General features: G+C 42.2%; 1 protein-coding gene across 3 annotated transcripts in view; it reads right to left on the bottom strand.

The window, feature by feature from the left end:
* Positions 1-26,594, bottom strand: part of LOC125340965 (CREB binding protein) — a 128,988-nt gene that overhangs the window by 42,354 nt on the left and 60,040 nt on the right. For 2 of the 3 annotated variants that reach the window (XM_048332919.1, XM_048332920.1), the window contains exons 4-11: positions 21,336-21,576; positions 19,975-20,088; positions 10,144-10,386; positions 5,866-5,968; positions 5,050-5,196; positions 3,347-3,464; positions 2,524-2,695; positions 2,162-2,206 (exon numbers count right to left, since the gene is read on the bottom strand). In XM_048332919.1, the coding sequence (XP_048188876.1) occupies positions 2,162-2,206; positions 2,524-2,695; positions 3,347-3,464; positions 5,050-5,196; positions 5,866-5,968; positions 10,144-10,386; positions 19,975-20,088; positions 21,336-21,576 (1,183 nt within the window). The remainder of the gene's footprint in view (positions 1-2,161; positions 2,207-2,523; positions 2,696-3,346; positions 3,465-5,049; positions 5,197-5,865; positions 5,969-10,143; positions 10,387-19,974; positions 20,089-21,335; positions 21,577-26,594) is intronic. The other variant, XM_048332921.1, reaches the window with a different exon arrangement.

The raw sequence follows: 26,594 nt of genomic DNA, 5'->3' as shown, positions 1-26,594 counted from the left end.
GCTTTAAACAAAGTGCAGTTTAAGTTAGTATTCAGACCAACACTAAAATCTAACAGAATCCTTCAAGGAAGTTTCTAGAAGGTGTTGGCTTAACACTACTGCAGCCATGAGAGGGTTTTTTTTTTTTTTTACCAGTCCTGGGCCTTGGACTCAGGGCCTGAGCACTGTCCCTGGCTTCTTCTCGCTCAAGGCTAGCACTCTGCCACTTGAGCCACAGCGCCGCTTCTGGCCGTTTTCTGTATATGTGGTGCTGGGGAATCGAACCCAGGGCCTCGTGTATCCGAGGCAGGCACTCTTGCCACTAGGCCATATCCCCAGCCCCATGAGAGGGTTTTAGAGAACAGTCCTGTTTCTTGTACTACCTCTCCAGTGACTATCTAGGAAGGCCACTCTCAAAAGAGCCAAGGGCTAAAAAGACTTCACAGGGAGCCTATAAATTATCCCTTCTTAAGAATTATGTGCAGGGGCTGGGAATGTGGCCTAGTGGTAGAGTGCTCACCTCGCATGCATGAAGCCCTGGGTTAGATTCCTCAAGCACCACATATATAGAAAACGGCCAGAAGTGGTGCTGTAGCTCAAGCGGCAGAGTGCTAGCCTTAAGCAACAAGAAGCCAGGGACAGTGCTCAGGCCCTGAGTTCAAGCCCCAGGACTGGCAAAAAAACAAAAAACAAAAAACAAAAGAATTATGTGCAGGACACCTACAGAAGTCCACATTCACAAAGAACCACACTTATTTTCAAACTGGTAAGTGCTAACCTAGAAATCAAATCTTCCAAACACCTGCATTGTCACATTCCAAACCAGCAGCATCTTCCTATCTAGACCAAAGGTTATGTCATGCCAAAACAGCATTCAGCAACTTTCCTAACCGTCCAATTTCTCTGACTTTGTGGTTTCTTTCATCTCTCGAATCCAGTCCATCCAAACAAGACCCTGGTGAGTTTATCCTATGTCTGTTTCAGTATGCAGTAATACTACCCCCACAACTTTCAAGAACTTCTCTTCCCTGCTAACTTACTCTTGCACCAAAGCAAGGCCTTACATTTAGAATCTGTATAACATCACAACCTCACTTCTCATCATAGAGAAATGTTTTTGTTGCCAGTCCTGGGGCATGGACTCAAGGCCTAAGCACTGTCTCTGGCTTCTTTTTGCTCAAGGCTAGCACTCTACCACTTGAGCCACAGCGCCACTTCCAGCTTTTTTCTATATCTGTGGTGCTGAGGAATAGAACCTAGGGCTTCATGTATACGAGGCGAGCACTTTACCACTAGGCCATATTCCCAGCTGCATCCTAGAGAAATGTGCTTAAAGGCTTTCAAATGTCCTTTGGCCCTGAACTCCCAAACAAAAGTGACTCTAGAATCTCAAACTGAGAAGGAGCCTATAAAACATGCTCATATACCAACCTGGTCTGGGTCTATGCACACAGTCTCCTGAAATGACACCCATCAGCCTGACTTCAAGCCCATGAACTACATGGAGCCATCCAGCACTTCTTCCTCACCCCCACCACAGGTACCCACAACTAAAGGATTGGGCTCCTTCCTTTGTTTTCCTGTGGACTCAGAAATGTCCTGCTTCATTTACAATACTGCTTTCTGGAACTTTCTCTGGTAATGTCTACAAGTTCATTTAAAAAACAAGCAAACAAACCAAACTCAATTCTACTTGTGATCTCTCTGGAGACTTTCCTATATTCTCTAAATTTCCAAAAAGAACAGATTCATAGTACCCGGGGACTGAGTTCTTCTCAGCAATAAGGAATGGAATAAAGCCAGGCCCTGGTGGCCCATGCCTGTAATCCTAGCTATTCAGGAGGCTGAGATCTGAGGAACATGGTTCAAAGCCAGCCTGGGTAGGAAAGTCCATGAGACTCTTATCTCCAATAAACTACTCAGAAAAGGCCAGAAGTGGTGCTGTGTCTCAAGTGGTAGAATGCTACTAGTCTTGAGCACAGACAGGCTCAGGGACAGAGCCCAAACCCTGTTCAAGAACCAGGACTGGCAGGAAAGAAAAAAAAAAAAAAAAGGAATGGAATGAGTGTGTTCCCCTACCCACCAGCAAAGGCTAAAAGGATATATACAAGAAAACAGAGGAAAAAAAGATAGATGTTTGACTATTGAAAAACTATTTTTTCACAACAAATAGTTAAAATACCTTGAGAAACCTGCATACGATTTACTGGCATGGGTAGAGGTCCATCTACAGTGGAAAAGAGAAAATACAAATACGATTATTTAAAATGACCCTTGATTTTGCAACAAGAATTTCCTATGAAGGACTTCAAACTTCCAGGGGAACCTAGTCAACAAGCCCAAAAGCACTGTATTCTGATTCCAACACGGGCTTTAAGGTGCCTTCCATGAAAGAAACTCAATGTCCCCATAGGCCACTACCACAAAAACAGTTTTTAAATGTTGATTTTGGGAGGATATAATTCTGTATTCTAAGGCATGCATCAGTAAACAGGCTAAGATCAGGTAAGGCTAAGAAGAGGTAGAAGGTAAGGTAGTCCTTACTTGGAGGTCTCACAGACTGAGTTGGTGGGATTACAGGAGGCTGAGCCCCGGGGGCTGGTAAAGCTGGCTGGTTACCCAAGATGCCTTGCTTATGTAAACGTGACCTCCGTTTTTCTTCTAGTTCTTTCTGAATTTTATAGATTTTCTCTGCTAATAGATGATAATATTCATCCTAAAAAGCAATAATATTCAACATTAGGCAATTAAAACTGTTCAAAACAAGTAATCTGTTTTGTGTGTCCTAGTTAACAACTCAAGGCCTCACTCATGCTTGCTAGGCAGGTGATATCACCACTTGAGCCAAACCCCTCGCTTTCCCCATTGATTGCTGCTGATCTACCATTGAACTATATCTGATCTCAATTTTTTATGTACTACATGCAAAAGAAAGCATTTAACATACCTAAGGATCTTTTTTCTTAATTCCTCATGATGACTGCATACCCTTTAATTGTGACTTTACTCGACTTATAACTTTATATTAAGCTCATCAAATAGTGCCTGAATGCTATTATATACCGCACTGCACAGAGCCTTTCTTTTCTTCAGTATTCCTGGACACTGACAATAATATAATCCACGTATTATATCCACTATAAGTACGCCACAGGTATACTATGGTTTTATGCATCTTTGTACATCTTAGTGTGACTCTAATAGTTAAACAAGAAAGCTGTGCAAGGATCTTCTGTCTTACCAGGGCATTTCCCTAATCAAGGAGTCCTTCAGATCATAGAGGTCCCCTGCTTCTGAATAACAAACCAGACAGAAGTAATCCTTCCACTTTAGGATACATTCAACTAACTACTTCCTGCAGACCTACCCTGCTGTTGGCAGACTCATACATGTCTCCCTCCACTTTCTTAGCATAGGCAACCAGGTTCTCCATGCGGCGATCCTTCAGAGCTGCAGGGTCAGGGGTTGGGAAGATGGCTTGGACACTGAAAGGATAAAACACACTATCAACTTACTTTCAAGATGGTCACATGAGAACAAACAAAACCAGGATCAGCCAAACGGGATAACTGTGGTAACTGATGAGTAAAGTCCCAAATTTGTTAATGTTCCTACAAGTCAAACAGTCTTTTTTTCTGTTAACAACACTATCTGTCATTTAGAAAATATGATTTTAAATGCTTACTTTTGCTTTTTCTTTTTTGCCAATCCTGGGGCTTGAACTCAGGGCCTGGGCACTGTCCCTGGAATCTTTTTGCTCAAGGCTAGCACTCTACCACTTGAGTCACGGCACCACTTCCAACTTTTTCTGTTTTTTCGAACCCAAGGCTTCATGCATGCTAGGGAAGCACTCTACTGCCATGACACATTCCCTTTTTTTTTCCTTTGGGGGGGGGGCGGGGAAAGGGCAGTCCTGTGGCTTGAACTCAAGGCCCTGAGCACAGCCCCTGGCTTCTTTTTGCTCTAGGCTAGCTCACTACTGCTTGAGCCACAGCTGAGCCACACTTCTTGCTTTTTCCACATATGTGGTGCCGAGGATTCAAACCCAGGGCATCATGTATACGAGGTAAGCACTCTACCAGTAGGTCATATTCCCAGCCCCATATTCCCTACTTTTTAAAGTATTCTTTTTTTTTTGGGGGGGGGGGTAGGTCATGGGGCTTGAACTCTGGGCCTGGGTGTTGTCCCTGAGCTCTTCAGCTCAAGGCTAGAGTTCTACCACTTGAGCAACCACCACTTCTGGTTTTCTGGTGGTAAACTGGAGATAACAGTCTCACAGACTTTCCTGCCCGGGCTGGCTTTGAACTGTGATCCTCAGATCTCAGCATCCTGAGTGGCTAGGGTTAAGACGTGAGCCACCAGCACCCAGCTCTATAAAATATTCATTTTTAAGAAGATAAAAATAAGGACAAAAACCTCCAAGAAATGTATTTGACTAACATCACCTTCAATTGAGATAAATTATTTTGAAAAGTTAACTTTCTGTGTGCTAACTGTATGATGCCATTTATACTCACTCAAATACCCCATATCTTCAGTAGTCTCTATAACTATAGTCCCAAATTATAGAATAAAGCAAAGCTCCTAAATTAATCTCAGAGATTAGAGGCTCAGCTTCAGCTCCTACCATTCTGTTCTCTGATACCTGTACCCATGGAGGACCAAGGCTAGGGAATCCAATTTGCACCAGGCCCTAGCAGTGGTTCTGGCCTTTTTTTTTGGCCAGTCCTGGGTCTTGGACTCAGAGCCTGAGCACAGTCCCTGGCTTCCTTTTGCTCAAGGCTAGCATTCTACCTCTTAAGCCAGAGTGCCACTTTTGGCCTTTTCTGTTTATGTGGTGCTGAGGAACTAAGCCCAGGGCTTCATGCATGCTAGACAAGCACTCTACCACTAAGCCACACTTCCAGCCCCATGGTGCTGGCTTCCTAACAACCACTGACCCTCTGTGACTCTAGGGTACTATCACCTGAGGGCCAAAAGACAAATGAACAACAAATCAGTACTCTGTGAGTCTGCAAAAGTTAAAGCAATAGTCTGTCACAAAATCTGTGGATAAAGGCAGGTACATACAGTTTATGCACGAGATGGCTCCGCAGGTCCTGAGTTACATGTTCATGCCAGCCTTTCCGAACACCCGTGCTGGAAGGAGGTGCTGCTGTAGGTATTGTGCTGAGGCTTCCAATGTTACCAGAGTTTGAACCATCATTCATCAGTGGGCTGAGGGAGACAAAAACAAGGACATTTTGTCTAGCTATTCAAGTGACTCAAATGCACTCATACAAAGCTCTCTTCTTCAACTATACATAACTTAAAAAGTTTAAATTAACAGAAGCAAAAGTTCAACACAATTGAAACTATGTTTATTCTGTCATTTATTTGTTTAAATGCTGAGGCTTAACCTCAGAGCCTCACATTCTCACTCGGCCTTTTCACTCAAGGCTGGCACTTTACTACTTGAACCACACCTGAACTTCCAGCTTCTTGCCAGTTAACTGGAGATAAGACTTCCTCCATTTGTCTGCCCAGAAAGGCTTTGAATCTTGATCCTCAAATATCAGCTTCTTAAGTAGCTAGAATTTACAGGTGGGCCACCAGCATCCAGAATGTTCTATTACTTATAATTTTGTTGTGTGTGTGGGAGGCCGGGGGGGAGGCCCAAGACTGGGACTCAAAACTCGGTACCTGACACTTGCTCACTGGGTAGCGTTCTACCAACTGAGCCATGCCTTCAACACCTATATTTATAGTTTTTAAGGAGAAAAATGGCAGTCTTTCCTGAACCTTTTTCTGCCATGCACTGACAAAAGACCCAAATTAATGTGATCCTTGCCCATTCTCATGCCCTCCTATCTCTCAGATAAGAACTGACTGAAACCTCAGTCTTACTTGGAAGCCCCCAAGGAAGTTGGAAGAGCTGGTTCTGAAATCAAGTTTGGTGGCTGCTGATCTGTTGTTATTCCTCCTGCCGGAATGTTCATTGGGTTGTTTCCTTTGAAGACAAAGAAAAAGCAATTAAACCCTACATTATAATGTATACTTCAATGTTCCTATAGTAGACAAACAAAATTACCATATAAATAAGCAATTAATACAAAGTCTGGTAAAAATATATATAAAAAGTATGGCAAGGACTTTTTAAACTGTATTTTCAGTAATAGTGACCAACTTAGTCAAACTCTTATCGTTGACTCCTTCCCGCTGTTCTTTGTTACAAAAAAATAAAGCGTGCTCTGGAGGCTACTGCCATGTTAAGTGTACTCTATTGCTATAGAGAAAATTATAAACAGCTCATTTACAATGTCCAACTTTGATTCTGCTTCATTAATGTCAAACCCTAGCCAACTAGGCTAACCTACCAAAAACATTTGTGTTGGTTTTTATTCTTTTAATGTATCATAAAAGAAAATCACACACAAGTAAGTATAGAATAAAAATATAGAAGGCTGCCTGCCACAGGGGTGATGGTGGTCACCATTGGCCAGCCACAGGTGGGAGCATGCTGGTAGGCAGAGTGTGCTTGTAATTGGCAGAGCCTATGTGAGAGACAAAGATGGAGTCTCTCCTCAGCCATCTGAATAATCAAGAGTTTTGGCTGCACACTTTGAGCACGCACAAAGATAGTGAGGAGCCAGGCAAAAAGCAGAGTATGGTGCTGAAATAGATTAATAAGGAACTTAGTGATTTGGCCTGCCTGTGATGCTCCAGCACAATGTTCTGTAGGTCCAGTTGGGGAGGACATGTTTCACTGATAAGCCACAATTATGGGACCTAAGGACAGCCCCTATCAAGGTGGTATATTCTTTTTGACAATTCATTTTCCTACAGACTTCCCCTTCAAACCACCTAAGGTTGCATTAAAAGAATTTATCATTCAAATTTTAACAGTAATGGTAGCATTTGTGATTGCCTACATTAACTATTTCCAAGTTCTTTTATCTATTTGATCACTGCTATGTGATCCAAACCCAGATGACCTACAAGTGCCAGAGATTGTGGATCTATAAAACAGAGACTATCTTGGGAATGGACTCAGAAGTATGCCATGTAATCCTACCTTAAAGTCAGAACAACTTCCATTATAACTGGAATAAACTTTAAATTACTGTTCCTTTTTTATTTTCTCATCTGGCTGCTCCCCTATCAGACCTCATCTTTTTTTAAATTTTATTTTTAGTTTGCCTCCCTCCATGCACGCACATGTTCATCTGAGAAGACTTAAGTTCTTCCAGTTTTGGACAATAACTGCTTTCAGAGACTGTAAGGTAGTTACAAGAAAATAGTTGCTAAAGATTCAGAATTTTTTTAAAAATGTGGCATGTGTATTATGTGACCAATATCTTAACTTTTAATTCAGTTATGAGATTGAAAACCATTCCTCAGTGCTCTAACATACTGAAGAAACCATCTGAGCAGGAGGGGGATGGACGCTCAGTTGTTACATCAAAGGAAACATCCTAGCAGCATACATTCTGGTTTAGGCTTTCCACTGTTACAAGTTTGAGGTTACATGGTATACTTTAGGCTCATAACTGATGTGGCTGGAGAACTGGTATTGAATTTATAGCATCAGCAGAACAGAAAATGAGATTTTTTTTTGGGGGGGGGGCAGTCCTGGCGCTTGGGACTCAGGGCCTGAGCACTGTCCCTGGCTTCTTTTTGCTCAAGGCTAGCACTCTGCCATTTGAGCCACAGCACCACTTCTGGACGTTTTCTGTATATGTGGTGCTGGGGAATTGAACCCAGGGCTTCATGAATAAGAGGCAAGCACTCTTGCCACTAGGACATATCCCCAGCCCGTGATGTATGTATGACAATAAAGGAAAATGACCTGTTCTTTTTCTATAGAGAATGGAAATTGGAAATCAAACACCCTTTATATTCCAAAATAGAATCTCAAACACTTTGTAATTTTCATTTAAATTGTTAGGATGCTTACAGCTATTAGTTTACCTGTCTTCCAATATACTGTTTACTATAGCACTGAATAAATGACACAAGTTGTTAGTGGATGAGTGGTCAACTAATAGGTCTGCTAGTAACTTATTTTTCTTTAATAAAGTTGCATAAATCAATGAGCTAGTTGCCTGGATTAATCAGTATGAGATACAGTGATTTGTAAGTGAAAAGCTGTTTTGTGTATATATTGTTGGGATATGCTTCATTGCTTGTCATCAAATGATGATGCAACGTTCAAAGAGTGAACTAAGGCCTGTGTAATCACAGCTCGAGGCTGCCTCCTAACCTCCACTGTGTCGGTGGGTAGGACAAGGCCCAGGCCGCGGCCCCGCTTGAATAAAGTCTTGCCTTGCTTTTGCATTTCGGGGGAAAAAAAAAAAAAAAGAGTGAGCTAAGGGGCTGGGGATTTATTAGCTCAGCCAGAGAGCATCTGTCTGGCAAGCACAAGGCCCTGAATTTGGTCCTCGGCTCTGGGAAGGGGGGGGGGGAGGGGGGTAACAACAACTATTAAAGACCAAAAAAAAAAAAAAAAAAAAAAAAACAAGGCAAAGAGTGAGCTGGTGGCTCACGCTTCTAATCCTAGCTACTCAGGAGGCTGAGATCTGAGGATCGTGGTTCAAAGCCAGCCTTGGCAGGAAAGTCTGTTAGACTCATCTCCAATTAACCATCAGAAAACTGTAAATGGTGCTGTGGCTCAAGTGGTAGAGTGCTAACTTTGAGCTGAAGAGCTCAGGGACAGCACCCAGGCCCAGAGTTCAAGCCCCATGACCGACCCCCCCCCCTAAAAAAAAAAAATCAAAGAATGAATATTTTGCCATGTTCAGTTAAAGTGCACAGTCTGTTCAGGTCAATATCTTGTTTAACCTGATTTATGCAGACTTAATAAGCTATTTAAACAGTGTAGCTTTAATATGCTGCACATGATACTACCAGCCCTGGAGTTCATAAATGGACTTGGGACCAGCAGTTCCGGAACATGTACATGGAACTCAATTATTTTCCAAGTATATCCCCTATCTGAAGCTTCTCTTCATCATGTACACTTGGGAGTTTGGGGTCGGGTGGGGGAATGATAGTGGGTTACAATTCACAAAATAAAGTACTGTTGGTGTGTGAGCTGTCATGAGGGTGTGTTGAATCGACTTAACCGTGAGATATTGGGCATCCATGAAAATGCATTTGTTCAGCCATTTATATTAACAAGCATTGAAATGCAGCAAGTATCATTTCAGGTGACTTAACATGAGTGAATAAAAGTCAATGCTACTGTAAAATATATACGTGTACATATTATATATATATACACATACATATACATATATAGAAGGCCAGCCAGCCTATACTCTTCATATTAAAGTAAGAAGAAGTTGTAACTCAAAGTTAATAGTATTGCCCAAAATTATCCTATCAATAGGGGCAGAGTCAGACATAACCTGGCTACTTAGGGCTCCAGCCCATTCTCCTGGCCAGCATTTTGACAGTTATTAGGCAGTTGTTTTTCAAAAAGCAACACATGTATGATTTTAATTTTAGTTTCAATGTGTTTAGTTGGCAGAGCTAGGATCAGACTTGGGGCTTCGTGCATGCTAGGCAAGAGCATTATTTGCCCTGACTTTACAGATAGTACTACTCAACGTAATGTACACCTGAGGCATTAAGGACTATGCCTACTCAAAGAAACAGACTAAAACAATATGCAAGAATGTAAAAAATTGTGGAGATGTGTGAGCAAGTGGTCTGAGGCTCAAAAATGATGGTCTGGTGTAACAAGCGGAAATGCCAATCTATTCAGAAGGTATACCATGGGAAGGTTTCTGACAATCCTGTTGACAAGCTTGAGTCAGACCTGCTACTTGCAATGGTGAGTGGACGACAATCAAGATGTGCCAGGAACCCGCAGATACCTACCAATTCCTCATCAAACAGTCTACTTATCAGTTCATGCAATTATGGTACAGCCTAATTCTACTTTGTGGAGAGTTTGCCTTCTGAACCACATGGATGTCCTTTGTGAAAACTACCTAGACAGAAGCAGCACAGCAGACAGTTAAACGCTGTTTCACTTGAAAATCGTGTTCTTTCTACAAGCTTGGGCATCTTCCTTGTACCGGACACTTGAGTTTGTCCTTTCAGTTACTGACTCTTAAGTAAAAACAAGAACTGAAAACAGCCTTGGGTTCCAGTAAAAGCTGTCATTCTTCAACCTACCCAGGGGGTTGAGAGTCCTCATCTGCTGGTGGGCTGGAGGCTGTGCTGGTTGCTGGCCAGGAACCTGAGGCTGCAGCTGCGTCTGGGGCTGGTTCATGTAGGGGAGTCCAAGAGCAGCATAGGCCCGCTGCATGGAGCTGGGGTCTATAGGATTTGGGTTACTTAAAGAAGTGGCATTCTGTTGCCCTGTCCCAACAGAACCAATTGTATTTTGAATTCCACTAGCTGGAGACCCCAGGATGGCTAGAATAACAAACAAACAGACATGCAAAAATGATAAGTAAAAGGGAGAAGCTCACAAGTGATTTTAAAACGAAGAAGCAAATACAATCTTATAAGAGACCTTGCAAGTACATCATAAAACACTGAAACAAAACTATCAAGGAGCTAAGCTGAAAGGACCTTATCTATCTACTCTTTTTGGAAGAACAAAAGGCTATTTTAAAAAAAGGAATATAGATCATTAAATAAAAACCAGTATGTATTATAAGCTAGGCTTCTAAGAAGCCAACTTCCAGGGAGTGGTAAATGTATAACAAAGCAAAGTATTTAATTCTTTGGGGTCAGCAGCCATCTCTGAGATGAAATAAGGAGCCTTTCTATACTTTCCTACCCTGACCCTTCTTCCCTGCCCACCTGCATATGTAACTCTAGGATTAGCAGAGATGACACCTAGTAAACCAAGCGTTTATTAATAAAACTACAATTTAATCCCTTAAATAATTTTTCCTGAGTCAGCATTTCAGTACATAACGCACACTATCCTGGATGACTGTCTCAAGATCTTGAGTACTCAGATTATAGGCATGTACCCTCTAGCAGTTAAATAAAAAAGATATACTTCCTATGCAGCATCACAGCAGGCTCTCTCCTTATTGAAGCTGTTCAAGCAATACTATACTTGCTGAGCACTAGTGGCTCATGCTTTTAATCACAGTTCAAAGCTAGCCTAGGCACAAAAAACACTATCTAATGAACAAAAAAGCTGAGCAGGAGGCATGGCCTAAGTGGTAGTCAGCTGTGAGCAACCAAAACAAGGAGTATGAAGCCTTGAGTTCAGTTCAAGCTACAGTACAGCACAACATTTTTTTTTTTTTAAGAAAAAGAAAGACAAAAGACCTACAATACTTGACTGACTATAAACCCGCAAAAATTTAAGAGTTGGAATAAGGGCTGAAGATTCTATATAGGTTTTCACTCATTCAGGAATCATCTCAGAATTGCTGCTATTCAGAACCTAGATCCTTCTCATGCAGCCATCATGAGCCACCTGTACTGAAGCCCACAAGTGAAGTACAGAGTAGCTGTCCCACATAGCTGGCTAACTGGCTAGCTGACTAAAAGAAAAACTCACTTAGACATAGGGAATTCCATTTCAAATGGCTTCCAAATTAACTGACCGATAACTAAAACTTCCATTTCCTTGTCATTTCAAGTTACATACACATACATACATGTCCTCATTAAGCATAGTAGCACTCTGTCATATTGTGTGTGTATGAGTATGTACACACATGCCAGTATTGTCCCTGAGCTTTTGAACCCAGAGCTAATGCTCTACCACTTGAGCCACAACTCCACTTCTGACTTTTTAGTAGTATATTGGAGATAGGAGTCTCATACCAGGTACTAGTGGTTCATGCCTATAATCCTACTTAATCAGGAGGCTGAGATCTCAGGACAGCAGTTCAAAGCCAGTCCAGGCAGGAAGTCTGTGAGATTCTTATCTCCAGTTAACCAGCAGAAAACCAGAAGTAGTGCTGTGGCTCAAATGCTAGGGTGCTAGCCTTGAGTTGAAGAGCTCAGGGAAAGTGTCCAGGCACAGAGTTCAAGCCCCATAACTGACAAAAATAGATAGATAGATAGATAGATAGATAGATAGATAGATAGATAAGACTAATAAATATTCAGAGGAGTTACACCTTTGGGTTCCTCCCCTCCTCCTTTAGTCTGTAAGTGAACACCAAGAGTCCTGTATAAGTTATCATATCCAGATATATTTTATCTCTAACTATAACATATAACTTTTTTTTTTGGCCAGTCCTGGGCCTTGGACTCAGGGGCTGAGCACTGTCCCTGGCTTCCTTTTGCTCAAGGCTAGCACTCTGCCACTTGAGCCACAGCGCCACTTCTGGCCATTTTCTGTATATGTGGTGCTGGGGAATCGAACCCAGGGCTTCATGTATACGAGGCGAGCACACTTGCCACTAGGCCATATCCCCAGCCCACATATAACTTTTTTGACAGGAGAAATACTATCACTAAGAGTCTTTTTTAAAAATTCAAACCATTATGTATAACAGTATGTATAACATTAACATATCAGTCCAACTTTAATAAATAATTCAAGTTTTTTTCAGAGCAACTCAATTAAACTGAAATGTGGGAAAAATTTTCAGTACTCATTCCATAGTATTACCTTTTCTGATAACAATATTCAGAACTCAAGCATATTAATGCTAATTAGACATAATTACACACACCATGTACCATATTTATTATAAATGAAAAGCAATTCCCAAGGCAAACCTTATAATAAATATGTAGATAAAATAGTTGTACATATTTTAGAGTGTTTTATCTCATAGTTAATAGTCCCTGAAACTTTAAACATCTCCTATCGTTCTCCTGAAAACACATAAAAATTTTTAAGTACTAATGATACTTTTTTTTTTTTAAACCAGTCTTAGGGCTTGAACTCAGGGCCTGAGCACTGTCTCTGGCTTCTTTTTACTCAAGGCTAAGACTGTAACACTTGAGCCACAGCGCCAATTCCGGCCTTTTCTGTTTATGTGGTGCTGAGGAATCGAACCCAGGGCTTCATGCATGCTAGGCAAACATTCTACCGCTTAGCCACATTCCAAGCCCCCTAATGACACTTTAAAAAGAGTGCTGGGGACAGAATGCAGGGCCTCATACTTAATGAGCAACTGTTCTACCACAGAACTATACTCCAATCCCAGGATAATTTACTTTTCTATCACCTTGTGGTATAAGAAAGAACACTAGGCTGGGAGTGTGGCTTAGTGGTAGAGTGTTTCCCTAGCATGCATGAAGCCTTGGGTTTGATTCCTCAGTACACGTACACAGAAAAAGCCAGAAGCGGAGTGTCTGTGGCCTTCCCTCTCTGAGTAATAGATGTGCTTTACAATTCTATATTCTTTCATCTACACTTCCCCAAGTGACATTAATTTAGTAGCTTATAGTGAATGCCATTCTTTTTTTTTTTTTTTTTTTGCCAGTCCTGGGGCTTGAACTCAGGGCCTGAGCACTGTCCCTGGCTTCTTTTTTTGCTCAAGGCTAGCACTCTGCCACTTGAGCCACAGTGCCACTTCTGGATGTTTTCTGTATATGTGGTGCTGGGGAATTGAACCCAGGGCTTCATGTATACAAGCCAAGCACTCTTGCCACTAGGCCATATTCCCAGCCCGTGAATGCCATTCTTAACCCAAGGCCGCTTACAGGGTAACCAGTACCTCACTCACAAAAGGCTTACCCTGCAGCTGTTGAGACCTCATTATCAACACTATGTATACATTATTTTTAAACTGTCATATAAGTGGATGTTCAGAGCTGGGCATTTCTAACAATTCAGAAGCAAGGAAAATAAATTATAAACAGCAGATTGACATGAAAGCATAGCCTATTTATTGTAAGATCCATATGAATGCTACAAGATGAAACAGCACTAACACCTAGAAGAGCACAAGGACTTGTACTGTGGAAACCATGGTTGATTGACAGGGGTGATATATAACACATTGTAAACTCTTGTAGAAATCAGGCACTAGTGGCACACACCTGTAATTCTAGCTATTCAGGAGGCTGAGATCTGAGGATCAAGGTTCAAAGCCAGCCCAGGCAGGAAAGTCTGTGAGGCTCTTAATCTACCAGAAAACTGGAAATGACACTGTGGCTCAAGTGGTAGAGTGCTTGCACTGAAAAGCGCAGCATAGTGCCCAGGCTCAGAGTTCAAGCCCCATAACTGATCAAAACAACAACAAAACTCTTGTAGCGATAGAACAATGAAACCTCACTCTGTATAACTAATGTAAACTAATTTTCTTTTAATCAACTTAGGTAGAAATCTGTGTGAGACCACTTGCCACGTGGACTAAATAGAGTCCAGGAAATTTGGACCCATTTAGTGTAGTCACTATCCCTCCCCAACTGACAGAAAAAGTGCCTTGGGGCTAAACAAGAACAGAGTACTTAAGACGGCAGTGTCTCAAACTACGTGCATCCTAAGAAACAGTTCTACATTCACCAGTTGTTCAACAATTACCAAGGTAGATCTTCTTGGTCCTTTTATCATTTTAATACTTCTTTTCCTTTCTGAGGGTTACTGCTGTGATTCATTTGTCACCAGCCTATAGGACATAATATCTCACTCTGAGGTGTCCTAATATGCCAGGTTTGGATTCTCCTTGGCAAAACAGGTGGTATAACTGAACTCAGATATTTGCTTGCCTTTTTTGTTTTTAGATTCCTTTTTCTTTTGTACTGGTACTAGGGTTTAAGGTGTCTCAGCTTTTTTGGTTCAAGGCTGGTGCTTGGTCTACCAGTTGAGCCACACTACCACTTCTGTTTTTTTGGTGGTTAAGTAGCTCAGACTTTCTTACCTGGGCCAGCTTTGATCTGTGGTCCTCAAATTTCAGTCTCCTGAGAAGCTAGGATCATAGGTATAAGCCACCAGTGCTTGGCTTACTTGCTTCTTTAAAGAAATCCAACACTCTCTCTACCTCACCATTCCCCTTCTATTGCAGGAAAAGCAGGAGCCCATGGTTTATGAAATAGAAGGCCAAGTTTATTATTGTGGATTCTTTCTAGAATTCACCTGCCATTCTTTGTTTCATTTTCTTTTCCCCCTTTGGTGGTACTTGAGTTGTTTACACTTGTCTTATAGGTGCTCTCCTGCTTGACCAGGCCTTTTAGTGGGCCTAGAAACACAGTTGTCATCTCCACTTCCCATAGCTAGGATTAGAAATGTGAACACGCCTACCCAGCCTCACCTGCCATTCTTTTTGGAGGGGTAAGGCAGTCCCCAGTCCTTCCTTAGTGAGCACAAAGACTGGTCTACTGAGCTATATAGTATATGTGGTTAACTATAAGCAATCAACCAGAAATATCAATCAGAAATATCTAATCATTCTCAATAAAACTGGACTTTAGAGTAGATATGGAAAGTCAATTTAAACAGTAAAGCTTTGTCAGGGTTGTAGGAGACACATCACAAAGTAGACAGGAAGCTATTCTACTCATTCCTTAGATTTTTACAGAAAAGCAAGCAAAGTATTAAAACAACAGATTAGAGGGAGGACTGCTGAATAGTCGTGAGGGCTCATACTATGGCTAAGCTTGAATCTACACTAGAGATGACTCTGAAGCACTGCTACTTGTGGGACTCAGAACTGGGAAACCTATGGTCTCCCTTGGAGATCCTTGTAAGCATCCTGAGCAGCCCATTTCAAATGTTAATGTGCACACCAAATACCCTAGAATGTTAACAATGTAAATTAAAATGCAGAAGGGTAAGGCCCAAATGTCTATATTTCTAACAAACTATCTAGAATCACCCATGCAGGCAGAGTACTCCACTGTGTGGTTCTAGTAGGGCAACTTGGGCACATGCCACACAGATACCAGGACAGAAGGCCAAAAAATTCTAAAATTTCAACAACTGAGTATGTCTATGAAAGATGCTTAACTCAGGATCAGTGACCACAGAGCATGTAGAAAACAATTGAAGTTTTCAAACCTCAAATCAAAATCTCAACCATTTTTGAGTTTTATGTTAAAGAACATCAGCTTAGCAACAAAGGTGATTTGGGCGGCTGGGGATACGGTCTAGTGGCAAGAGTGCTTTCCTCGTATACATGAAGCCCTGGGTTTGATTCCTCAGCACCACATATATAGAAAACAGCCAGAAGTGGCGCTGTGGCTCAAGTGGCAGAGTGCTAGCCTTGAGCAAAAACAAGCCAGGGACAGTGCTCAGGCCCTGAGTCCAAGACCCAGGACCGGTAAAAAAAAAAAAAAAAGGTGATTTGGGAGATTGTCTCAATAGTACTTTAACTTCAATTACAGAAGTTAAAATAATGGGATGTGTGCCACCAATGAAGTGTACATGAGATAAAGTCATGCCAAAAAGCTGACGTGTGCTGGCCTAGTGCCTAGTGCTCACAGCAGGTGCAGGTGGGCTTCAGCAGCTTTAGAAGCTCACTTCAGCCTACCTAACTTGCACAGGTTATCTCTGAGTCCAATCAGATCCACTCCTTACAGGCTATGTGTTATGCCAAAATGTTACTGCTGTCTAAAATGCTCTTCCATAGCTATTGTGTATCAGTTGAGCTCTATCCAGCCCCATCTTTCTCCATGAAGTAGTCCAGGCACATGCTTGTTTTCCTCCCAAGGACTGCCAAAAGCGCTGACTTCATTAGATCCTTTCAGTGAGACATCGTCTCAGTTTCTTGTTGGTTTTCGGAGACAGGATCTCACCATGGTATAAGCTGGGCATGGGGGGGGGGGGGCCCAGGGGGAGAGAGGGAGGGGAAGAGAGAAGGGAGAGGGAGGGGAGAGAGTGGGGAGAGAGAAGAGAGTGGAGAGAGGGGAGATGAGGGGGGAGAGGAGAGAGAAGGGGGAAAGAGGGAGGAGAGAGGGGGAGAGAGAGAGGAAGAGGAGAGACAGAGGAGAGAAGGGGGAGAGACGGAGAGACAGAGAGGGGAGAGAGGGGAGAGAGGGGAGAGGGAAGAGAGAGTGGAGAGGGGGGAGAGAGAGCAAGAGGGAGAGGGAGAGGGAGAGGGAGAGGGAGAGGGAGAGGGAGAGGGAGAGGGAGAGGGAGAGGGAGAGGGAGAGGGAGAGGGAGAGGGAGTGGGAGTCCAGGAGACTCTTAACATCAATTAACTAGAGGAAAAGCTAGACTGGAAACATGGCTCAAGTACTAAGAGTACCAGCTAGAGTAGGAAACGCCAAATGGAAGACAAGGCCCTAGTCCATGCCTCCAATATCAGCATTAAAAAAAGAGGGGGGCTGAGGGAGACTGGGAATATGACTTAGCAGGAGATTGTTTGCCTTGCATGCATGAAGCCCTGGATTTGATTCCTCAGCACCACAGAAAACAGAAAAAGCCAGACATGATGCTGTGGCTCAAGTGGTAGAGTGCTAGCCTTGAGCAAAAAGAAGCCAGGGACAGGGCTTAGACCTTAAGTCCATGCTCCAGGACTGGCCAAAAAAATAAAAAAGCAGTTGAAACATTTAAAAGGAGCTGTCAGACCTTTTGCTCTTGTCATTAACCCTAGCTACCCAAGATGCAAGATTTGAGGATCACAGTTTGAACTCAAACTGGGCAGAAAAGTCTGTGACACTCTTATCTTTAATTAACCAGCAAAAAGTTAGAAGTGAAGGTGGCTCAAGAGGTAGAGCTCCAACCTTGAGCGCAAAAAAAAAAAAAAAAAAAAAAAGCCAATTAAGAGCACAAACCCTGGAGTTTAATACCCAGCACTGGCATAATAAAACAAACAACAGGGGCTGGGAAGGTGGCTGAGTGGTAGAGTGTTTGCCTAGAAGGTGTAAAGCTCTAGGTTTGATTCATCAGTACCACAGAAACAGAAAAAGGTCAGAAACAGCACTGTGGCTCAAGTTAGAGTGCTAGCCTTCAGCAAAAGAAGCTCAGGGATAGTGCAAGTCCCAGGACTGGCAAACAGACAAAAACAAAACAGAGACACAGAGAGAAAAAGAGACAGAGATAGAATTTCATTTTTCTTATTAAAAAAAAATTACCAAAACCTTTCTCAGAGTACACATGAGCCTTCTCTGTAACATTATTATCAAATCATCCTGGAAACACTTCACAGTATGACTAGCAGAGAGACTGTGGTTTACCACTTAAGAGGGCATGCATCAAATCACTTTTCTTAACACTCAGGCAGTTATAAAGATGTTAAGAAAAACAAACCACATACATTTCTTGTCTTCATTTTTTTTTTGGGGGGGGGGGGCCAGTACTAGGACTTGAACTCAAGACCTGGGCCCTGTTCCTGAGCTTCATTTTGTCAAGGTTAACACTCTACCATTTAAGCTATAGTTCCAATTCCAGCTTTTTTGGTAGTTTATTTGGAAATAAGAATCTCACAAACTTTCCTGCCCAGGCAAGCTTCAAACTGCAATTCTCAGATCTCAGCTTTCTGGGTAGCTAGGATTATAGGTGTGAGCCAATAGTGCCCAGCTTAAGTATTTTTTAAAAAGAGAAATCACAAAAGTTTAGAATTGTCCTAGCAATATATATCAATCACAAAAGACCCCAAAAGAATCACACTCTCAAGTTAAAAGACTAACATCCTAGCTTATTATTGAAGAAACTAATCTTGTACAAGTACAAATTTGACAATGAAATTACAATACATTAAACTACTACCATATGTTATACTTTTAAATTTTTACAGTAATTTAGGGGGAAAGTCGTCATTATGTCACTAGAACTATTATCATCCCAAATAAACTGGCTCCAGAAGAGTTAATCTTCTAGAACTTCACTTTATTTATATAAAAGATGTCTGGGGAAATGTATGTACTAAAAATACTAATTTTGGTCAAAGAATAATATAACTGAATCAGGAAACTGAGTTTTAAAAGACACTTACTGTGATGTGGGAGTGTGGCTCATGTGGTAGTGCCTGCCTTGAAGCATGAGGCTCTGAGGTCAAAACTCAGTACTGCCCAAAAGAAACTTACTGGGACTCCTATGTAGGGAGGAAGGGTAAAAGACCCCAATACCCCAGATTTCTCTCTATACAGACAAGGGTAGCTCCCAAGTGACAGCTTCAAGGGAGGGGAGCCAGACTTGATAAGAGGAGACTGTGTAGCCAGCAATGGCACTCCACTCCATGGCCTTCTCAAATCAGAGAGCCCCCCATCTCCCCTGTGCCAACTCACAGCCAGCCAGGATGAAAGCAGCATGTGTTCCTAAGGCTGCAGGTGGGGACCCTGAGGATGGTGATCCAGAAATATGAGGAATGTAAACTTAGAACACAAGATGGCACAGATGAGATGGAAGAAGATGAGGAAGACTGTGCCATGACCCCAAAGGGCACTTCCTAGCTGTCTAAATGACAAACACGTCCACAAAGACGGCTGAGATGATAGAAAAGGGCCTTAAAAGTGGCAAGAAATGTTCAGTTTTCTTATTGTTTGATGCCTACAAATGGTAGGGACCCATGGGGGCCTCCAAAATGAACGGAGATTGGCATAGAACAGATCATTCTAAGGGTTACACAGATGACTCAGAAGACAAGAAAACAATGGGGATGAGAGGATGTGCCAGTCCTGGAGCAGAGACTCTTGATTGAAGCTGAACAAACTGTTAGTTCTACTAACAAGTCTGGGAACTGCATCTGAGTAGGAGGAAGCAAGTGCACAAGTATCTCTCTATGTGGGAATCTTACACTGACCAACCTAACCGATAGAGCCTTCACAATTTGCTTGGGGAAGGGGTGTCTAATTTGAAAAGAAGTACTGTTCCACCTCCCCGTATCACTGCCACTGTAAGTGACACAGCATTCAACTCCTCATACTTGATAACTATAAGAAAAAAAAAATCTTCTTATCAGCTATTTAATGCACTGCTTTCCAAGTGCATGCATGCAAGGTGGGGCCAGGAAGGAGGGTAAATGACAGCCCAACATGAACATGGCCATCAACTTTACTAACAGGTTTTCTACAGGCTGAGCACCTGGATTTCTGTCTGCACTACCTTATCACTGCCCTTTGCAGCTGGTAACCCCTTTAAAACAGATTCTAACCTCATCTCCAAGCTTCTCTGCCCCCGTGCTCACTTACTTTGTTGGTTTCGCTTGTCACTGGCATTTTTCAAAGGGAGGCAAACAGGACAGTCATGTCGTGTGCAGTTCTTCCAATGAGAGATGATTTGTCGTGAAGATGCACAATGGGCAACTATGACCAGAAAAACAACGAGATGTTATTTTTCTATCCAAATCGTCACACTTTCAATTACACCTAAATTATAATGCCAGATTCCATAAGAAAATGGTAACAAGTGTAACCATAACACAGTACAGGCATCCTCAACTTACAGACTGCTTTCCAAAAAGTTTGTAAGTTGACTGTCAAAAACTCCAAACAAAAATCTTCCCATTGAACCAATGTTATGAATGATGGGTGATTAAGGTTTAGCCCACAAACAAAATAAAAGTATTCAACCTGAAATACTGAACTGCAATGACAAGTAAAACAAATTTAGTTCTGTAATGTCACTATTTAAAATAAAAACATTAAATTGTACTTAAAGATGAAAGCATCTAAATCCTTCAGTTGAAGAAATACAGATAGAGAAGCAAATGAGAAGTCTGTGGGAATTCTGAAAGAACCTTGGATGTTTATGGTAAAGTACTGGAGAGGATAACCGACGCTGGCTATTCTCAGTCACCATCTTCAAAAGTCTAATCTTACCTGTTCCAACCTACTAACGTGATGATCAGGATTACTCTGGGGACTCACAAATGACACAATGGGAGAGAAAGACAAGGGAGAGATTTTCTCCAGGGTTTAGGAAACAAGAAAGAATAAAGGGAAAGAAGGTAAAGATGACAGAAAAGGCACAGTTGTTCATGTGAATAGTTCACCCATTCAGTAAAACTGAGGTGTCTGGGAAAAAGGGGTAAAGGGAGCACATGATATGCCTAGGGATGACACGGTGCACAGTCTCCCATGTCACTGCCAGTCACCAAGGACAACTTGCTGTCATTGGAGCAGCCTCAAGATGTAGGGCAGAGAAGCAAAGCAGTGGGAAGCTACTGGGCTGAGTCCATGAACAACCATAAGACAGATGCTAGTTTCAGAGAAGGGCATGTGCCTGTCTGTGCATGTGCTAGTCACTGCCCAAAAGAAAATCACAATCTAGACATTTACAAATAGGAGTGCTCAAAAAGAGATAGTCTTCCATGACAGGAAAAGAACTCAGGTTCTAGCCTTATACAGAAGAAATTCAAAGTTATCAGAAGGCCAAATTCCCTTTCTCCTGAGCAGGTGAGCCTTCCACAGGCAGGCAAGTGTCAGATGCAAAAGCAACAGGTCCTAGGCTATACCAGAGAGCACAGAAGGGTGCACAGCCTGTGACCACAAGAAGAAAAAAGGCACATTCCACCCTGACCATGGTCACTAGTTCAGAAAAGAGCACTTACCTTGACAGGCTTTCCCAGCCTGACAATGTGTCATATGATTCAAAACATTTTTCATGGTTCGACAATGCGGGAGAGAGCAGGCCCGAACCTCTCCATTTGCTTGTTCTCGTCTCTGACATTTATGAGCATGAAGCAGTAGAACCAGCTGCTGCTGTATCAGTTTGCGTTTTTCAGGATCTGCAGTAGGACCTGTTGCAATTGCTTGTGTGGGTACAATTCCCACTGATGTTTGCATCTGTGACTAAAAACAAAAACAAAAACAAAAACAACAACAACAGAAATAACTTAGTAGGCTTTTAGAACTTCAATTTACCAGAGATACCTTCAGCTTTGTTTCTGCAGTGGTACCCAGAAAGAAAAGACAACACAGCTAGTACCTATCATATTCTGAACTTGGTTTGTTTTGTCTTTATGAGAACTCAGAACATGTACGTGTAGAAAAGCCAGGTGGCTTTGCTTAGGAGCACAAACACCCTCAAATACATCTGAAGTTTCACAGTGACAACAGACTGCATACCTATAAAACTGAGATTCTGAATTGGGCAGATAGGTGAGGCCCCGGAGAAACCAATCACTGAGGTACATGCTAACCGACAGCTACAGCATGAGCACTAATATTCACATGCAGCCCTGAAAAACCCAGCGCCTATGGCTCACCACTCAAATGCTATCAGTCACTGCCCATTGTGGCAGGACACAGAAGACAACTCTATAACCAACCCTCTCCAGTTTGAACAGCTCTGAAACACTGATCAGCTGCTGACCGGGGGTTTGTCCAAAACCTCAACTTCAGAATTCTGATACATGATCAAAACAAGTAATAACACTGCTCTCATGAGGCCTTTTAAATAAACAGCATGCCTGGTAAACCTCCTGCATTATAACTTTAGAATGGTGAAGTTTTAAACACAGATTTTAATTTTTCTTAAAAAAGTCCACATAAACTGTGTGTCTGAAATAACTCTGAGAGAACCTAGACATGAGGCCTGTGTGATGGAGAAAAGTTCTCAAAGACTTCTTACTTCCAAGCAGCAATCTGTTAAAGTGGCAGAAAATTCAGCTCAAAAGCTTGGCAAGACAATGCCACTGGTTATCAGATTGTTTCTCTTCTGAAGGAACTGCCACTACACAACCACTCATTGCTACTCTAGACTTTTTTTTTTCCTTGGTACAGTGCTTCAACTAATAGAACTCATATTTGCTTGGCTTGTTTGCTCATAGCTGGTGCTCTACCACTTCTGCCACGTCTCTAGTATTTTTCTGGTTAATTTGAGAAGGAATCTCATGGATTTTTCTGCCCAAGCTGACTTCAAACTGTGATCCTCCAGCTTTCAGCTTCCTGAGTAGTGTGGATTACAGGCACAAGGCACCAATGTCCAGCTCCCACTCTCCTAACTATGGATTCCTACACATACAACACTCCTCAAAGATAGCTGAGGGCTGGGAATATGGCCTAGTGGTAGAATGATTGCCTCACCTACATGAAGCACTGGGCTTGATTACTCAGCACCTAATATATAAAAAAAGCCAGAAGTGGCGCTGTGGCTCAAGTGGTAGAATGCTAGCCTTGAGCAAAAACGAAGCCAGGGACAGTGCTCAGGCCCTGAGTTCAAGCCCCAGGACTGGCAAGGGGGAGGAAAAAAAAAAGAGGAAAATAAAATTTAAAAGATAGCTGATATATATTAAATATTCAATTTACATAAAGGAGATCCAATTTCTGCTCCAAACAAAATCTGTTCCTCTTCCAACAATAAAAGTAATTTAAAAATTCTTACACCCATATTAAGCTGCCCCAGAAACTGTACAGTGAACTTTTATTTATTAAGGTACTCAATAGAGACAAGTAAATCAGCGTATCTATATGTCATTAAATCTAGGATTTGACTGAGAAGTGAGATGTTCATGAAAAAGTACATCTGAGTATCATGAAATAATTATGTGACAACAATTCTAACAAGCCTTAAAATCTGTACAAAGTAAGAGATGGCAAATAAGATGGTCAAAGATAAAGTGCAATGAGATACACCTGAAAATTTAGGAAAATGTGTATTTCCTTTTGGATATATCTCCTCAAGAATGATTGTGTTTTCAACAAAGTTTATCCCTTCCATGTGTTTTCAACAAAGTTTATCCCTTCCAGGGATTCCACCAGCATGACCCAGGAATAATGGCATCAGTGTTGGAAGTGCCCACAGAGATGATAATCCCAAGGTCTCCACACATGTATCAGTGGAAGACCGTCCTTCTGAGGCTAACCTGCACTTTCTGATGATGTTCTGATCTCTTGGTCTTAGCACTCACTAATTTCTCTGATCCCAAGGTTCCCTCTCCAGTGATTTTTTTCCTCTTTGCCAGCTCCTCCTCCTCCTTTTCCTACTCACCCCTAGCTAGCTTGTCGGTCTAGTGTTCTGCTTAGATCTTACCCCACAGCTGTCATTGCACTGTCTGTCTTGTGCGCTGATGATTCCCAAATGGCCAATTGATGCCCTACTCACATAGCCATTCACTTGTCTACCATCTCTTCTTGGGCATCCACAAGCATCTAAATACCACTTCCGGTTTCCTGATGGTTAATTGGAGACAAGAGTCTTATAGACAATTCCTGTCCTGGTTAGCTTTGAACCTCGATCCTCAGATCTCAGCCTCCAGAGTAGCTAGGATTGCAGGTATGAGCCACTGACCACTGGCTTCTTGAGCAATTTTCTAATCACACCTATGTTCTAGGCTCTACTCCAATTCCTGGACAAATGGAAGGGTCCAACAAATATGACAAATTAATGAATTAAGTGAACAACTGTATCCCTTCCATTTCTCGATGCCACCTAGCAATACTGGAATCCTACAGAGACCAGGAGGAGTCACAGTCCATAACCACACAGCTTTAGTCTATGAAAAGCTAAACCTCAGCATCAGATAATTCAGCATCAGTCATGACCTGAATTGTTTGGTATCAAGTCTAGTTGACTTCCAAAAATTACCCCCAAATTGACAGAAAAATATAAGTCAAAGCCATTCTGTTTTCCTTTGACCCATGAAACAGATCTAGTTTTCAGTAGCTACTTCTCATCATGCAAAAATCTGCAGATTTCAAGAGGCCAAATATAAAGGAGAAAATTCAAGGAAAATAACAAACACAATCAACGAATTGCAAACAGGCTGTGTAAACACAGGCTGCGGGTTGGGGGTGTTCCCAGCAGACTTGGGGCTGCTAAAGCATGACATCAGGATGTAATTAAAAAGAGGTCTGCAAGAAAGATGCTACAAACCAGACCTCTCCAAACCTCAATTTCCTTATCTCTAAAATGGGACCTATAATGATGCCTCTCCAGAGGCTCCACAGAAATACAGTAAAATACAGGATTCAGATACACTTTGAAAGAAGCCTGGCACTGTGTGGGTTGGTTGGTCTGACCTCCCCACCAGCCCAACTTCCAGTGGGTCACTGAAGACTGTTCTCAGATCATGCTGCCTTCCAGACAACATTCATTCAGACACAAATGAACCTAACCCACTCTGTGCTCTGCAGAACCAACAAAAAGATGCAAAAGACACAGTTTTCCTTCTAAAGGCATCTGTGGACCTCTTCCTATATTCCAATGTGGAACATCAAAACAGAGGCAACCCCCAGCAAAGCAGTGTGGCTCCTGTGGACAAAGTGCCTTCTTCAGTTTTCTGTGATCCTGAGAGAACTGGGTGGGAAGACTGATTTGATTTCCTGTGAGATTCCAGAAGATAGACCAAAGGATGAGCCAGTATTGATACTGCTTCCCCAAACTATTCCCTGGAGCAGTGGTTCCCATGGGGGGCTATTGTGTCCCAGGGGACATATGTCAAAATCTGAAAACATTTTGGATTATTATCACAAGGATAGGAAGAAGTCTCTGTCCAGTTTTGAGCACATTATTCCCAGGAAGTTCAAGCCTCTGGAGCAGCACTCAAGACTGGCAAGAGGTACCTGGAACAGAGGAACTTTCACTCAGATGTAGGTAATGGAGAGGATGAGGATGCGGACCAAAGAGGAACTTAAAAGAGAACAGCAAAAAAAATACTGAGTCAGAGATTCTCTGAGTATAAAACATGAGACACATTGAAAAAAATCAAATGCTGTTACTCTAAAGCCTAAATGTGCTCTTGGTTGCTGAGTAGGCACAGGTAAAATTGGCCAGCCCTGGTGTCCACACCATCATCCTCTCAGTGAGGACTGGAAAAGCAAGAAAGACCAAGCAGTACAGGTGCCAGGTCCTAACTCCCTGAAGGCCGGCACTGTTCCCAGAACTCAGGGCTGAACTGTCAGGGTCAGAACAATCATGGCAACCAAAAGCTAGTAGAGGGCTGGAAGTACGGCCTAGTGGCAAGAGTGCTTGCCTCCTACTCAGTTCGATTCCCCAGCACCACATATATGGAAAACAGCCAGAAGGGGCTCTGTGGCTCAGGACTGGCAAAAAAAAAAAAAAGCTAGTAGAAAAAGGTATGTAGCCCAGGGGTATGGGGGTGTCATTAGAAATTAAAAAAACAAAACAAAACAAAACAAAACCAGGGGGCTGGGCATATAGCCTAGTGGCAAGAGTGCTTTCCTCATATACATGAAGCCCTGGATTTGATTCCTCAGCACCACATATATAGAAAACAGCCAGAAGTGGCGCTGTGGCTCAAGTGGCAGAGTGCTAACCTTGAGCAAAAAGAAGCCAGGGACAGTGCTCAGGCCCTGAGTCCAAGGCCCAGGAGTGGGGAAAAAAAACAAACAAAAAACAAAAACACAAAACAGTAACATCTTTGGTGGTTTTGGTACTGCTGGAGGAGGAAGGACATCTCACTAGTTTCATCTTCTGATTCTATACTATTGGAGCAAAAAAATTCAACTATACTTCCCAACAGCTTCAGAACACTGTTAACATTCATCTCTTAGTTCTGATATAAGTGCAACTACTAGAGAGAAGATGTAGACAGAGGAAGCAGAATGAAGAACACATAAGAATTCTCTGAATATTTCAAAATGAAAAGTTTTAAAACAACAAAAGGAAAAGAAAACAACTTTTAAAAACATAATCCTAGGGCTGGGAATGCAGCTTAGTGGTAGAGTGCTTGATAGCATGCATAAAGCCCTGGGTTCAATTCCTCAGTACAATATAAACAGAAAAGCCAGAAGTGGTGCCTGTGGCTCAAGTGGCAGAGTGCTGGCCTTGAGCAAAAGAAGCTCCGGGACAGTGCCCAGGCCTTGAGTTGAAGCCCCACGAGTGGTACACACACACACACACACAC

The sequence above is a fragment of the Perognathus longimembris genome, chromosome 23 (genome assembly GCF_023159225.1).
Source record: "Perognathus longimembris pacificus isolate PPM17 chromosome 23, ASM2315922v1, whole genome shotgun sequence".
Classification (NCBI taxonomy): Eukaryota; Metazoa; Chordata; class Mammalia; order Rodentia; family Heteromyidae; genus Perognathus; species Perognathus longimembris.
Note: the sequence above shows the minus strand (reverse complement) of the source record. Positions and strands in the feature narration are given on the sequence as shown.